General features: G+C 37.6%; 1 protein-coding gene across 1 annotated transcript; it reads left to right on the top strand.

Annotated features, from left to right (window-relative positions):
• The first annotated feature begins 15,084 nt into the window (after positions 1–15,084).
• Positions 15,085–16,026, top strand: LOC102271362 (olfactory receptor 51V1-like). Its single transcript, XM_005902314.2, has one exon. It carries the CDS (start codon positions 15,085–15,087, stop codon positions 16,024–16,026), a length of 942 nt encoding a protein of 313 aa, XP_005902376.2.
• Positions 16,027–17,221: the final 1,195 nt, after the last annotated feature.

Raw genomic sequence — 17,221 nt, forward strand, 5'->3', positions numbered from 1 at the left:
TAGCTTCTAATAAATTATTTACTGATTTTAGTTGTACTTTATTTTTCTTCTCTATGTTCATGTATCTCTTTATCCTGTTAAAAGCTTTCTAACTTTTCTGACATTCTCAATACTTTTACTTTTTATGTCTTTCTATGAAATATAAGTCATGCATTTTAGACTGTAAAATCCAAAGCTTGCATTAGATCTTGAATAATAGCTGGGCATGAAATAGCTAGATCATATGGTAGATATTTAACACTTTGGCAAGAATAGAGTGGAATGAAATATTTGGGTATTCTAAGGAAAAAAAAAAACAGTCTAAATTCTACATGTAGTGACATTATCCTTCAAAAGTGAAAGAGAAATATTTTCTCAGGTGTGCAGAAACAGAGAATCAATAGGTAATAAACTGACACTGCAAGAATTACTTTAAAAAGTTTCTCAGAGTAATGAAAAATGATATTGTCAGAAATTTAGATCCACATTAAAAAAGCATCAGAAATGGAATAATGAAGCTAGATACTTTATTTTTAATTGATGTAATAGATGACCATTTATTCAAAGAAATAGTTGTAAGAATTTATTTTATGATTATATGGGTAAGTGAATGATTAACAGCAATGTTATAAAACATGGGAAAGAGAAACTGGGAGTTGGGATTATTCTAATGTAAGTTACCTTCAGTACTCATAAAGTGGCATGTTGTTGAGTCGCTAAGTCGTGTCTGACTCTTTTTTAACCCCATAGACTATAGCCAGCCAGGTTCCCCCGTGCATGGGATTTCCTAGGCAAGAAGACTAGAGTGAGTTGCCATTTCCTTCTCCAGGGAATCTTCCAGACCCAGGGGTTGAACCCACATCTCCTGCACAGCAGGCAGATTCTCTACTGCTGTGCCACCAGAGAAGCACATAAAGTGATATATTATTGTTTAAAAGTGAACTTGGATTAGGCACTCACTAAACAAAAATGAAAAATAGGTAAAATTTATATGCAAGCAAATAAAAAGAATCATCTAATGTGCTCAATTAAAACTAGGGAAGGGGAAAAAAGAGAGGAAGAAGGGAACAAAAACAAGAAAGAAGAGAAAAGTAGAACAAGTATAACTTATAGAAAACAATATCAAACATGGCTGATTTTAATCCAATTAAATTAAAGATCACTTTAGGTGTGAAACATCTGAATATGAAAAGTAATAGGGATAACTTGTCAGAGCAGATTTTAAAAACATAATTATATATTGTCTACATGATACCACTTTAAAGGCACAGATTAAAAAAAAAAAACATTGTATGAACACTGATAAAAAGAAATCTGAATTAAATACATTGTTTTCAGATAAAACTGATTTCAGATCAATGAAAACTATTATGATGAAGTAGTACATGACATAGTAAAAAGAAACGGGGTGTGGAGGGGACAAATTTTACCCAAAGTTAGTATTCAGAGCTTTTGTGGCTATTTGTGGACATGCTCAGAGAGGGAGAAAATTGAGTCTCCTGATGTAAATACATGTCCCTGATGTAATACTCTCCTTTCTTGGTTCAGCTCTCGTACTGTAAATAATCTTCGTGATCTATTTTGTGCCATCATTTAAACATTTTTGTACATTTGATGATAAATTTGCTGCTTGAAATGCCTCCAAACATAGTGCTGTCTAGTATAACAGCAAGAAGGCTGGAATGTGCCTTACAGAGAAAATGTGTGTGTTACACAACCTTTCTTCAAGTGTGATTCATACTGCTGTTGTGAGTTCAAAGTCAATGAATCCACAATAGAGTACATCCAGGAAGAAAAAAAAAAAAAAGAGAGAGAGAGAGAAAATACCTTCATCCATATATGAGGGCCCTCCAGAAAGTGCTATAATAACATCTGTAGTGTGCATCATGAAGCTTGAAGAAAATGGGATAACAGCTAAATTTGTGGATTCATGAGACGACAGCTGACAAAAACATTCATGGTGAACATCATTGTTGAGTAATTGAAAACCAAAGAAACTAATGGTCAAGATTTCAGGCTTCAAAAAATGTTATCCCTTTTCAGCTAATGATAGCTGATTGAGTGTTTCAAATGGCCTTTTGGCATGGTAAATATTAAATGTTAGACAGAATAGTTTTTATATATGAGGAAGCAGAGGATGATTTTTTAAATTCATTTATTATTTATTAAAGGATAATTGCTTTACAGAATTTTGCTGTTTTTAGTCAAACCTCAACATGAATTAGCCATAGATATACACATATCCTCTCACTTTTGAACCTTCCTCCCATCTTCTTCCTCATCCCACACCTCTAGGTTGATACAGAGCCCATATTTGAGTTTCCTGAGCCATACAGCAAATTCCTGTTGGCTATCTATTATACATATGGTAATATAAGTTTCCATACATCTCACCCTCTCCTCTCTTCTCCCCATGTCCATAAGTCTCTTCTCTATGTCTGTTTCTCTATTGCTGCCTGTAAATAAATTCTTCAGTACCATTTTTCTAGATTCTGTATGTATGCATTAGAATATGATATTTATCTTTCACTTTCTGATTTCACTTTGTTTAATAGTTTCTGCATTCATCTGGGGCTTCCCTGGTGGCTCAGAGGTTAAAGCATCTGCCTGCAATGTAGGAGACCTGTGTTCGATCCCTGGGTCAGGAAGATCCCCTGGAGAAGGAAATGGCAACCCACTCCAGTATTCTTGCCTGGAGAATCTCATGGACGGAGGAGGCTGGTGAGCTACAGTCCATGGGGTCGCAAAGAGTCGGACACGGCTGAGCGACTTCACTTCACTGCATGTTCATCTACCCCATTAGAACTGACTCAGATGTGTTCCATTTTATGGCTGAGTAATATTCCACTGTGTATATGTACCATACTTCTTTATCCATTCGTCTGTTGATGGACATCTAGATTGCTTCCATGTTCCAGCTATTGTAAATAGTGCTGCAGTGAACAATGGGATACATGTGTCTTTTTCAATTCTGGTTTCCTCAGGGTATATGCCTAAGAGTGGGATTGCTGGGTCATATGGTAGTTTTATACCTAGTTTTTAAGGGAATCTCCATACTGTCTTTCATAGTGGCTGTATTGATTTACATTCCCACCAACAGTGCAAGAGCCTTCCCTTTTCTCCACAACCTCTCCAGCATTTATTGTTTGTAGACTTTTGGATGATGGCCATTCTGACCAGTGTGAGGTGATATCTCATTGTAGTTTTGATTTACATTTCTCTAATAATGAGTGATGTTGAGCATCTTTTCATGTGTTTGTTGGGCATCTATAGGTGTTCTTTGGAGAAATGTCTGTTTAGATCTTTTTCCCACTTTTTGATGGGCTTGTTTGTTTTTCTGATATTGAGTTGCATGAGCTGCTTGTATATTTTGGAAATTAATCCTTTCTCAGTTGTTTCATTTGATATTATTTTCTCCCATTCTGAGGGTTGTCTTTTCACCTTGCATATTATATATATATACAATATATTACATTGTTGTGTAAAAGCTTTTAAATATAATCAGATCCCACTTGTTTATTTCTGTTTGTATTTCCATTACTCTAGGAGGTGAGTCATAGAGGATATTGCTTTGATTTATATCATTGAGTGTTCTGCTTATGTTTTCCTCTAAGAGTTTTATAGTTTCTCATCTTACATTTAGGTCTTTAATCTATTTTGAGTTTGTTTTTGGGTATGGTGTTAGCAAGTGTTCTGATTCATTCTTTTACATGTAGCTGTCGAATTTTCTTAGCACCATTTACTGAAGAGGCTTTCTTTGTCCCATTGTATATTCTTGCCTTATTTGTCAAAAATAAGATATCCATAAATACATGGGTTTATTTCTGTGCTTTCTATCTTGCTCCATTGGTCTATATTTCTGTTTTTGTGCCAGTACCATATTGTCTTGACATCTGTAGCTTGTATTATAATCTGAAGTCAGGAAGGTTGATTCCTCTGGCTTCATTCTTTTTTCTCAAGACTGTTTTGGCTATTTGGGGTCATTTGTGTTTACATATAAATTGTGAATCTTTTTGTTCTAGTTCTGTGAAAAATACCATTGGTAATTTGATAGGGATTGCATTGAATCTGTAGATTGCATTTGATAGTATAGTCATTTTCACAATATTGATTCTTCCTACTCAAGAACATGGAATATCTCTCCATCTGTTTATGTCATCTTTGATTTCTTTCATTAGTGTCTTATAATTTTCTGCGTGCAGTTCTTTTGTCTCCATAGGTAACTTTATTCCTAGATATTTAATTCTTTATGTTGTAATGGTGAATGGGATTGATTCCATAATTTCTCTTTCTGATTTTTCATTGTTAGTATATAGAAATGCAAGTCATATCTGTGTATTGATTTTGTATCCTGCAACTTTGCTGAATTCACTGATTAGCTCCTGTAACTTTGTGATACTATTTTTAGGATTTTGTATATACAGTATCATGTCATCTACAAACAGTGAGAGCTGAATTTCTTCCTTTCTGATCTGGATTCATTTTATTTATTTATTTTTTTCTTCTCTGATTGCCGTAGCTAGGACTTCCAGAACTATGTTGAATGATAGTTGTGAAAGTGGACCCTGTTGTCTTGTTCCTGTTCTTAGAGGGAATGCTTTCAGTTTTTCACCATTGACAATAAAGTTTGCTGTAGGCTTATGATATATGACCTTTACTATGTTGAAGTATGTTCTTTCTATGCCCATTTTTTGAAGAGTTTTAACCATAAATTGGTGCTGAATTTTGTCAAATGCTTTTTTTGCATCTATTGAGATTATCATATGGTTTTTATCTTTCCATTTGTTAATATGGTGTATCACATTGATTTGCATACATTGAAGTAGTCTTGCATCCCTGAAATAAACTCAACTTGATCATGTTGTATGAGCTTTTTGATGTGTTGCTGAATTCTGTTTGCTAAAATTTTGTTGAGGATTTTTGCATCTATGTTCATCAGTGATATTGGCCTATAATTGTCTTTTTTGTGTGTTGTCTTTTTTTGCTTTTGGTATCAGGATGATGGTCACTTTGAAGAATGAGTTTGGAAGTGTTCCTTTCTCTGCAATTTTTTGAAAGAGTTTTAGAAGGATAGGCATTAGCTCTTCTCTAAATGTTTGATAGAATTCTCCTGTGAAGCCATTTGGTCTTGGGCTTTTGTTTTTTTTTTTTTTTTTGGGGGGGGGGAGATTTTTGATCACAGCTGCAATTTCAGTGCTTTTAATTGTGTTGATCATAATTTCTATTTCTTCTTGGTTCAGTCTTAGGAGATAGAATTTTTCTAAGAATCTGTCCATTTCTTCCAGGTTATCTATATTTATTGCCATATAGTTGTTCATAATAGTCTCTAATACTCCTTGGTATTTCCACATTATCTGTTGTAACCTCTCCTTTTTCATTTCTAATTTGGTTGATTTGATTCTTCTCTCTTTTTTCCTTGATGAGTCTGGCTAAAGGTTTGTCAATTTTGTTTATCTTCTCAAAGAACCAGCTTTAAGTTTTATTTACATTTACTATTGTTTCTTTTATTTCTTTTTCACTTATTTCTGCTCAGATCTTTAGGATCTTTCTTTCTACTAATTTGGGGTTTTTAAGTTCTTTTTCCAGTTGTTTTAGGTGTAAAGTTAGGTTGTGTATTTGATGCTTTTCTTGTTTCTTGAGGTAGGATTGTATTGCTATAAACTTCTGTCTTAGAACTGCTTTTGCTTTATCCCATAGGTTTTGAGTTGTGTTTTCATTGTCACTTGTTTCTAGAATTTTTTTGATTTCTCTTCTCATTTCTTCAGTAACCTGTTGATTATTTATAAACCTGTTGTTTAATATCCATGTGTTTGTGTTTCTTACAGCTTTTTTCTTGTAATTAATATCTAGTCTCATAGTGTTGTCATTGGAGAAGATGCTTGATACAATTTCCTTTTTCTTAAATTCATTGAGGCTTCATTTGTGATCCAAGATGTGGTCTATCCTGGAGAATGTTCCATGTGCATTTGAGAAGAAGGTGTATTCTTCTGCATTTGGATGGAATGTCCTGAAGATATCAAAGAGATCCATCTCATCTAATGGGTCATTTAAGATTTGTGTTTCCTTAGAAGACTCTATACATGGACATCACCAGATGGTCAACACAGAAATCAGATTGATTATATTCCTTGCAGCCAAAGATGGAGAAGCTCTATACAGTCAGCAAAAACAAGACAAGGAGCTGACTGTGGCTCAGACCATGAACTCCTTATTGCCAAATTCAGACTTAAATTATAGAAAGTAGGGAAAACCACTAGAGCATTCAGGTATGACCTAAATCAAATCCCTTATGATTATACACTGGAAGTGAGAAATAGATTTAAGGGCCTAGATCTGATAGACAGAGTGCCTGATGAACTATGGAATGAGGTTTGTGACATTGTACAGGAGACAGGGATCAAGACCATCCCCATAGAAAAGTAATGCAAAAAAGCAAAATGGCTGTCTGGGGAGGCCTTACAAATAGCTGTGAAAAGAAGAGAAACAGAAAGCAAAAGAGAAAAGGAAAGATATAAACATCTGAATGAAGAGTTCCAAAGAATAGCAAGAAGAGAAAAGCCTTCTTCAGCAATCAATGCAAAGAAATAGAGGAAAACAACAGAATGGGAAGGACTAGGGATCTCTTCAAGAAAATCAGAGATACCAAAGGAACATTTCATGCAAAGATGAGCTCGATAAAGGACAGAAATGGTATGGACCTAAAGAAGCAGAAGATATTAAGAAGAGAAGGCAAGAATACACAGAAGAACTGTACAAAAAAGATCTTCATGACCCAGATAATCACAATGGTGTGATTACTGACCTAGAGCCAGACATCCTGGAATGTGAAGTCAAGTGGGCCTTAGAAAGCATCACTACGAACAAAGCTAGTGGAGTTGATGGAATTCCAGTTGAACTATACCAAATCTTGAAAGATGATGCTGTGAAAGTGTTGCACTCAATATGCCAGCAAATTTGGAAAACTCAGCAGTGGCCACAGGACTGGAAAAGGTCAGTTTTCATTCCAATCCCAAAGAAAGGCAATGCCAAAGAATGCTCAAACTACCGCACAATTGCATTCATCTCACACGCTAGTAAAGTAATGCTCAAAATTCTCCAAGCCAGGCTTCAGCAATAAGTGAACCATGAACTTCCTGATGTTCAAGCTGGTTTTAGAAAAGGCAGAGGAACCAGAGATCAAATTGCCAACATCTGCTGGACCATAGAAAAAGCAAGAGAGTTCCAGAAAAAACATCTATTTCTGCTTTATGGACTATGCCAAAGCCTTTGACTGTGTGAATCACAAAAAACTGTGGAAAATTCTGAAAGAGATGGGAATACCAGACCACCTGATCTGCCTCTTGAGAAATTTGTATGCAGGTCAGGAAGCAACAGTTAGAACTGGACATGGAACAACAGATTTGTTCCAAATAGGAAAAGGAGTTTGTCAAGGCTGTATATTGTCATCCTGTTTATTTAACTTCTATGCAGAGTACATCATGAGAAACGCTGGAATGCAAGAAACACAAGCTGGAATCAAGATTGCCAGGAGAAATATCAATAACCTCACATATGCAGATGACACCACACTTATGGCAGAAAGTGAAGAGGAACTCAAAAGCCTCTTGATGAAAGTGAAAGTGGAGAGTGAAAAAGTTAGCTTAAAGCTCAACATTCAGAAAACAAAGATCATGGTATCCGGTCCCATCACTTCATGGGAAATAGATGGGGAACAGTGGAAACAGTGTCAGACTTTATTTTGGGGGGCTCCAAAATCACTACAGATGGTGACTGCAGCCATGAAATTAAAAGACCATTAGTCCTTGGAAGGAAGGTTATGACCAACCTAGATAGCATATTCAAAAGCAGAGACATTACTTTGCCAACAAAGGTCCGTCTAGTCAAGGCTATGGTTTCTCCTGTGGTCATGTATGGATGTGAGAGTTGGACTATGAAGAAGGCTGAGCACCGCAGAATTGTTGCTTTTGAACGGTAGTATTGGAGAAGACTCTTGAGAGTCCCTTGGACTGCAAGGACATCCATCCAGTCCATTCTGAAGGAGATCGGCCCTGGGATTTCTTTGGAAGGAGTGATGCTAAAGCTGAAACTCCAGTACTTTGGCCACCTCATGTGAAGAGTTGACTCATTGGAAAAGACTCTGATGCTGGGAGGGATTGGGGGCAAGAGGAGAAGGGGATGACAGAGGATGAGATGGCTGGATGGCATCACTGACTCAATGGACGTGGGTCTGAGTGAACTCCGGGAATTGGTGATGGACAGAGAGGCCTGGCATGCTGCGACTCATGGGGTCGCAAAGAATCACACATGACTGAGCGACTGATCTGATCTGATCTGATTAATTTTCTGTTTTGACGATCTGTATGTTTTGATGATTGGTATGAGTAGGGTGTTAAAGTCTCCTACTATTATTGTGTTACTGTCAATTTCTCCTTTTATGTCTTTTAGTGTTTGTCTTATGTATTGACGTGCTCCTTTGTTGGATAAATTAGATATTTCCAATTTCTGTGCCTTCCTCTTGGATTGATCCCTTGGTCATTATGTAGTGTCCTTCCTTATCTCTTGTAATGTTCTTTATTTTAAGTTCTATTTTGTCTGTTATGAAGATTACTACTCCAGCTTTCTTTTGGTTCCCATTTGCATGGAATATATTTTTTCATCCTCTCACTTTCCATCTATATGTGTTTCTAGGCCTGAAATGGGTTTCTGGTATACAGCATATATCAGGGTTTTGTTTTTATATCTATTTAGCCAGTCTGTGTCTTTTGGTTGGAACATTTAATCCATTTATGTTTAAAGTAATTATTGATATATATGTCCCTGTTGCCATTGTCTTAATTAATTGGGGTTGATTTTGTAGATCTTTTTTTTTTTCTTCTCTTGTATTTCTTGACTATATAAGTCTCTTTAACATTTGTTGTAAAGCTGGTTTGGTGGTACTGAATTTTCTTAACTTTTGCTTATCTAAAATATTTTTTATTTCTCCATCAATTTTGAATGAGATCCTTCCTGGGAACAGTAATCTTGGTTGTAGATTTTCCCCTTTCAGTTCTTAAAATATATCCTGCAATTCCCTTCTGGCCTGCAGAGTTTCTGTTGTAAGATCAGCTGTTAAGCATGTGGAATTCCCCTTATGTTTTACTTGTTGCTTCTCCCTAGCTACTTTTAATATTCTTTCTTTCTGTTTGGTCTTTGTTAGTTTGATTAGTGTGTGTGTTGGTGTGTTTCTCCTTGGATTTATCCTGTATATGGGACTCTTTGTGCCTCTTGGACTTGATTGGCTATTTCCTTTTCCATGTTGGGGAAATTTTCAACGATAATCGCTTCAAAAATTTTCCCATACCCTTTCTTTCTCTCTTCCTCTTCTGGGATCCCTATAATGAGAATGTTGGTGCATTTGATATTGTCCCACAGGTCCGAAACTGTCCTCAGTTCTTTTCATTCTTTTTACTTTATTCTGCTCTTTAGAAATTATTTCTACCATTTTATCTTCCAGCTCACTGATTTGTTCTTCTGCTTCAAATATTTTGCTATTGATTCCTTCTAGAGTATTTTTAATTTCAGTAATTGTGTTGTTTGTCTCTGTATGTTTAGTTTTTAATTCTTCTAGTTTTTTGTTAATTGATTCTTGCATTTTCTCCATTTTGTTTTCAAGGTTTATGATCATCTTTACTATCATTATTCTGAATTCTTTTTCAGGTAGGTTGCCTCTTTCTTCTTCATTTATTTGAACTTCTGTGTTTGTAGTTTGTTCCTTCATTTGTGTAGTATTTCTCTTCCTTGTCACTATTTTTTTTTTTTTTTTAACTTCTTGTGTTTGAGGTCTTCTTTTCCCAGGCTTCAGGTTGAATTCTTTCTTTGAAGAAGGTTGAATCCTTTCTTCCTTTGGTTTCTGCCCTCCTAAAGTTGGTCCAGTCATTTGTGTAAGCTTCATATAGGGTGAGACTTGTGCTGAATTTTTGTTTGTTTTTCCTCTGATGGGCAAGGCTGAGTGAGGTGGTAATCCTGTCTGCTGATACTTGGGTTTGTATTTTTGCTTTTTTTGTTGTTTAAATGAGGCCTCCTGCACAGGGTGCTACTGGTGGTTGGGTGATGCCAGGTCTTGTATTCAAATGGTTTCCTTTCTGTGAGTTCTTGCTATTTGATACTCCTTAACATTAGTTCTCTGGTAGTCTAGGGTCTTTGAGTCAGTGTTCCCACTCCAGTGGTTCAGGGCTTGAGCTTATTGATGTATGATGCAGGTAGTTCCTCAGGTCACAGACTCATAGAAGACAGATATGGGATTTGAATCTTATCCAGTTTCATAGAAAACCCAGTGCTTATCTTAGTAAAGCACAGTGTAGAACTCTGGTGGAATCCTTGACCTCAAAGAGCTTCTTGGCATCCTTTACAGGCCACTCCCCAGAGCTCTCCCTGGAACTGCCAACATGCACTGGCCTCTTGCTCCAGTGTACTTTAAGTCCCGTGACTGCTGGGCTTGAAATGTTTTCACTCACATTGTGACCCGGGGTAGCATGGAGAGGAGGCCACTAGGCCTCTGAATGTTGAAAGTAAGCTTGGGGCCGAGGTGCTGGTCATCGTGTCAGACACAGGGCTCTGACACGTGATCCCTCAGGAGTCAGGAAGATATTTTTAAAATAAAGAGATTTGTGCGTGAACTAGTTTTCAGTGCTTGTGAGACTGGCTTGTCTTATAGAGTCATGGGCAAGTGAATCTATATAACATAACAGTAGTTCTGTTATGCTATTATATGCACAAAGCTGTCAAAAGCAAAGAAATACAAAGATGCTGTGATCAAGACTTGTAGAAACCTACCCTTGTATTTCCCCTAGAAACAATATTTCTGTGGCCACCAGTTCAGTGTATGTGGCAACTTTATAGAACACAACTACCATGAATAATGAGAATTAGCTGTATAAAGGTGGACTCAAGGTTTTCAGTATAAGTAGGTAGATTTAATACCTAGCTAATGCCCCTGAAAGAACCAATAGGAACATTGTTTATCCAATAGAAATGACCTGTCTAGAAGGCAAATCTCAGCTTCTGAATAGTGATCTGTATGAAAAAGAGCCATAACTTCTTGGGAAAATAGATGATTCCAGGGCCAGGTTAGTGAAAGTACATTGAATACACTGTTGTACCAAAAACCAAAGAAGTGCTCCAAGAATAATGAACACAAGTCAAAAACATCCCAAAGCCAGATTATGGTGCCCCCACTGGCCAAATTTGGAACATTATAAAATCAACATTACACCAGTAACTCATTTAATATTGTACAGCAACTATACTTCAATAAAAAACATAATAAATAAGAAAATATACTTAAAAAAATAAAATCAACATTAAATTGAACAATAAAAATAATGATAGTGAATATTCTCTCCCCCCAAATACTTATTAAATGACAAAAGAAAATATGCAACTTTATAGAGACAAACCCTGGCTAACCTCACCTAACAAGATAATCATCCACAATGGGGCAAATTCAGGCATAACCTGAAACAGATGCATGGGAAGAAAAGAGACTGACAATCATGGCATTCCTGCATAATTGGAATCTAACCATGAGGATTCATCAAACAAACCCCATTGAGGGACATTCTACAAATTACATGACGTGTGATGTTCAAGTTGTGTCATATAAAACAAGACAAGTTTGAGGAAGTATCAGAGAAGAGACTAAAATAACAGAACTATTAATACTAACACAAATAATTCTGAACCAGAATTTTTTTAATATAATTTACATTAAAGGTACAATTGGAGAAAGTTACATTGGGTTCTACAAATTCAATGGTAGTAATGTGTCTGTGTTAATTTCATGATTTGATGGTTGTATTATTGTCATGTAGGAGATTGTCATTATTTGTAGAAAACACATACTAAGGAATATGAGGATCATGAGACATCAGATAAGAAACTTACTCTAAATGAATCAGTAAAACTGTTTTGTGTGCTATATTTGAAAGTTTTAATCAAGAAAAAATTTACTGAATTGTCTCAGAGGAACAAATTGAATAAAAGTTATCTAAAATTTCATATTCAGCACTTGACAATAATTTACACGTATGAAGATGAGAAAATAAATTAAGTATTTCATAGATAAGTGCATGATGAACTAAGTATAATTAACCCTAATTGAATGTTTTAGCAATATGTGTATGTGCTCAGTCTTATCTGATTTTTGCAACCCCATGAACTGTAACCTGCCAGGCTCCTTTTTTTAAGGAATATTCCAGGCAAGAAAACCAAAGCAGGTTGCCATTTCATCCTCCAGGGGGTCTTCTCCACGCAGGGATCAAATCCATGTCCCTTGGATTGCAGGTGTGTTCTTACCACTAGTGCTACCTGTGAAGCCCAAATGTGTGTCATTATTATAGCATATTTTCAAAAAATTTTATTATATGGTTCTCTTTATTATGCCTGTCAAAAAGGAGACATATTTAGCTATAGTTCAGAAGAAAGATCAGCCAAAAAAAATAAAGAAATTTAGAGAAAAACAATAAATCAGTTCACTTGCTCAATCATGTCAAACTCTTTGCAACCTCATTAACTGCAGCACACCAGGCTTCCCTGTACATCACCAACTCCTGGAGCTTATTCAAACGTATGTCCATTGAGTTGGTGATGCCATTCAACCATCTCGAGAATCCTCTGTGTCCCTTTCTACTCCTGCCTTCAATCTTTCCCAACATCAGGGTCTTTTCCATTGAGTCAGTTCTTTGCATCAGGTGGCCAAATTATTAGAGCATCAGCTTCAGCATCAGTCTTTCCAGTGAATACTCAGGACAGATTTCCTTTAGGATTGACTGGTTGGATCTCTGTGCAGTCCAAGGGACTCTCAAAAGTCTTCTCTAACACCACAGTTCAAAAGCATCAATTCTTTGGTGCTCATCCTTCTTTATAGTCCCACTCACACATCCATACGTGACTACTTGAAAAACCATAGCTTTGACTAGATGGACCTTTGTTAGCAAAGTATTGTCTCTGCTTTTTAATATGCTGTCTAGGTTGGTCATAGCTTTTCTTCCAGTGAGCAAGCGTCTTTTAATTTCATGGCTGCAGTCACCATCTGCAGTGATTTTGGAGCCTAAGAAAATAATGTCTCTCACTGTTTTCATTGTTTCCCAACCTATTTGCCAAGAAATGATGTGACTGGATGCCATGATCTTAGTTTTCTGAATGTTGAGTTTTAAGACAGGTTTTTCACTCTCTTCTTTCACTTTCATCAAGAGGCTCTTTAGTTCTTCCTTGCTTTCTGCCATAAGGGTGGTGTCATCTGCATATCTGAGGTTATTGCTGTTTCTCCTGGCAATCTTGACTTGTGCTTCATCCAGCCCTGCATTTTGCATGATGTACTCTATTACTTTGTCCACCTCATGGGAAGAGTTGACTCATTGGAAAAGACTCTGATGCTGGGAGGGACTGGGGGCAGGAGGAGAAGGGGATGACAGAGGATGAGATGGCTGGATGGCATCACCAACTCAATGGACATGAGTTTGAGTGAACTTTGGGAGTTGGTGATGGACAGGGAGGCCTGGCGTGCTGCAATTCATGGGGTCACAAAGTGTCAGATACGACTGAACGACTGAACTGAATTGAACTCTGCATGTAGGTTAAATAAGCAGGTTGACAATATTCAGCTTTGACATAGTTCTTTCCTGATTTGGAACTAGTCTGTTGTCCCATGTCCAGTTCTAACTACTGCTTCCTGACCTGCACACAGATTTCTCAAGAGGCAGGTAAGATGGTCTGGTATTCCCATCTCTTTAAGAATAAAGCAATAAATAATAAGTAAGCAATAAATAATGAATAAGTAAAAAATAAAACAATAAATAAGACTTACTAAAACATATTTCTTATTTCAACGTGAAAACAAATCAAGAAAAAGGCTTCAGAATGCTGATATTCTATTTTCCTATTGAATGCTCATGTTTTGCCTTCTTCTTTTGAGTAAGTGTTGAATTTTCAGTCCATGCAATTATGTTCCTCTAAAGCAGAGACATTACTTTGCCAACAAAGGTCCGTCCAGTCAAGGCTATGGTTTTTCCAGTGGTCATGTATGAATGTGAGAGTTGGACTGTGAAGAAAGCTGAGCACTGAAGAATTGATGCTTTTGAACTGTGGTGTTGGAGAAGACTCTTGAGAGTCCCTTGGACTGCAAGGAGATCCAACCAGTCCATTCTAAAGGAGATCAGCCCTGGGTGTTCTTTGGAAGGAATGATGCTAAAGCTGAAACTCCAGTACTTTGGCCACCTCATGGGAAGAGTTGACTCATTGGAAAAGACTCTGATACTCTGAGGGATTGGGGGCAGGAGGAGAAGGGAATGACAGAGGATGAGATGGCTGGATGGCATCACCGACTCGATAGACATGAGTTTGAGTGAATTCCGGGAGTTGGTGATGGACAGGGAGGCCTGGCGTGCTGTGATTCATGGGGTCGCAAAGAGTAAGACACGACTGAGCGACTGAACTGAACTGAAGATTAAAAAAGAGTTGTGGACTCCTGGGAAAATTCAGTTATTCGTCTATTCCTCACATTTCCAGGGAACTACTAGTTTCTAAGTGACCACACAGAATCTCTCACTTGCATCATTTACCCAAGAGGACACAGGTGTCCCAGGAGCATGGGTTCACTGAACTCACACAATCAGTCCTCTACTTTCCTTCCTCATAAATGTGAACACTCTGACTGCCTGGGCTCAAGGACTTGGGATGGAGAGAGTGTGCAGAGGCTTCTCAGGAGCAGCAGAACAGACAGCACTGTGCTCTCACTAACTGCAGTCACTGTCATCTGGCTTGTATGCTGCTAGTCTCTCAGAGACTGAAAGGGAATGAAGTTTATGACTCACTCTGCCTAAAATCATCAGGATCTTGATTATCTTCTCTAACTTCTGAGACTAATACCAAGGAGGTTCCCTATGAAGTCATCTTGTGCTGTAACTTCTAATACAGAGTTGACACTCCCTGGGATTCTACAATCAGCTTTCCCTGGGTGATAATCCAAGAGGCTGTGTTATATCTGACTATTCTTATAGGCAGCAGACAGTTTAAACAAAAATGTGAATAAATATTTATTTTAACTTGGAAATTATTTTTCACATATTCATGTCTGCTTCTTCTGCTTCCAATATCAACTCTTCGATATTCATTCTCACGGGGTTCCCTGACCTAGAACAATACTATCCCTGGTTTTCAGTTCCTTTTTCTTTGATCTATGCTGTGGTTTTCCTGGGAAACTGCCTGGTGCTGCATGTGGTTCATACTGAGCTGAGCCTGCATGAGCCCGTGTTCTACTTCCTGGCCATGCTGGCCCTCACTGACCTGTTCATGGGGTTGTCCACAGTATACACTGTCCTGGGGACTATGTGGGGGCTCAGCCAGGAGATTGGGCTAGATGCCTGTGTTTCGCAGACTTATTTTGTTCATGGACTATCTTTCATGGAGTCTGGAGTCCTTCTTGCCATGGCTTTTGGTCGCTTTATAGCAATTTGCAATCCTCTGAGATATACATCCATTCTGACTAATAGCAGGATCATTTACTTTATGGTGACCATTTTGACAAGAAGCTCTTTGTCTATTCTTCCTGTCATCATCTGTTTGAAGTTCTTTCCTTACTGCAGACCCCACATTCTCTCTCATTCCTTCTGCCTGCACCAGGATCTACTCCGGCTGGCCTGCTCTGACATTCGCTTCAATAGCTTCTATGCCCTGGCTCTGGTCATTTGTACCTTGTTGTTGGATCCTGTCCTTATTCTCATCTCCTATGTTTTTATCTTGCATACAGTGCTGGCAATTGCATCTCGAAAAGAGAGGCTCAAGGCTCTGGAGACCTGTGTCTCCCACCTCTGTGCAGTTCTGGTTTTCTACATTCCCATCATTGGTCTCACTATGGTACACCGCTTTGGAAAGCATCTCTCACCTTTGGTTCATGTCCTTATGGGCAACATCTATATTCTCTTTCCTCCCATGATGAATCCAATAATCTATAGTGTAAAGACCCAACAGATTCGAAGCAGGATGAAGAAGTGGTTTTCTCTGAAAATGTAGTACAACTCTTTGTTTTTATCAGTAAGAATACTATACTGACAACACAATATGCTAGTTCCTATTTGTGCAACCATTTACACTTTGAGTATTATTTTCTATAACTTTTTGTTCTTATATGAGGGCTTGAATATAAAGAACTTACATGTCTTGCTAATCATAAAAGTGAGAATTGAGTTTTTCTAATCTACATTCCATGACAGTCTTCTGAAATTTGCTGTAGAGTAATCATAGTTCTTATAAACATGACAACGAATGTCTCTACATTTTATGGACATATTCTTTAAGCATGATTATCATATAAAAATTGTGTTACCCCAAATTCATCAATATGTTAATCATCTAGACCTATTTATAATTAACTAAAATTTTGAAAATACATCTATGGTTTAGACTTTTATGTAATGTTCATGTCAAAACCAGAGAAGACAATGGCAACCCACTGCAATACTCTTGCCTGGAAAATCCCATGGACAGAGGTGCCTGGTGGGTTGCAGTCCACGGGGTCGCTAAGAGTCGGACACGACTGAACGACTTCACTTTCACTTTCATGCTTTGGAGAAGGAAATGGAAGCCCACTCCAGTGCTCTTGTCTGGAGAATCCCAGGGACAGTGGAGCCTGGTGGGCTGCCATCTATAGGGTCACACAGAGTCGGACACAGCTGAAGTGACTTAGCAGCAGCAGCATGTCAAAACATATGATGCAGTAAAACTGGGTTTCCCTCATTTCTAGTGGTGATGTAAATATCATCTGAAACTGATGCAGAACCTTCCCTTTTATCTAGTTATTTTTCCCCATTAGTGACCTTATGGAAGTCTATTGAAGGAATTTTGACAAGAAAATTGATAATTTCTCTATTGCAAAGATTGTCTTCTTAATCTATCTCTATGCTCTTAAGATGACATTATTGCATGAATACACTTCATTCTACATTTTTACTAAATATTTTTTTGAAAGCTGGTTCAGTTCAGTTCAGTCACTTAGTTGTGTCTGACTCTTTGTGGCCCCATGGACTGCAGCATGCCAGGCTTCCCTGTCCATCACCAACTCCTGGAGTTTACTCAAACTCATGTCCATTGAGTCGGTGATGTCATCCAACCATCTTGTCCTCTGTCATTGCCTTCTCCTCCTGTCTTGAATCTTTGCTAGCATCAGGGTCTTTTCAAATGAGTCAGCTCTTCACATCATGTGGCCAAA

This window comes from Bos mutus, unplaced genomic scaffold (genome assembly GCF_027580195.1).
Source record: "Bos mutus isolate GX-2022 unplaced genomic scaffold, NWIPB_WYAK_1.1 CTG233, whole genome shotgun sequence".
NCBI lineage: Eukaryota > Metazoa > Chordata > Mammalia > Artiodactyla > Bovidae > Bos > Bos mutus.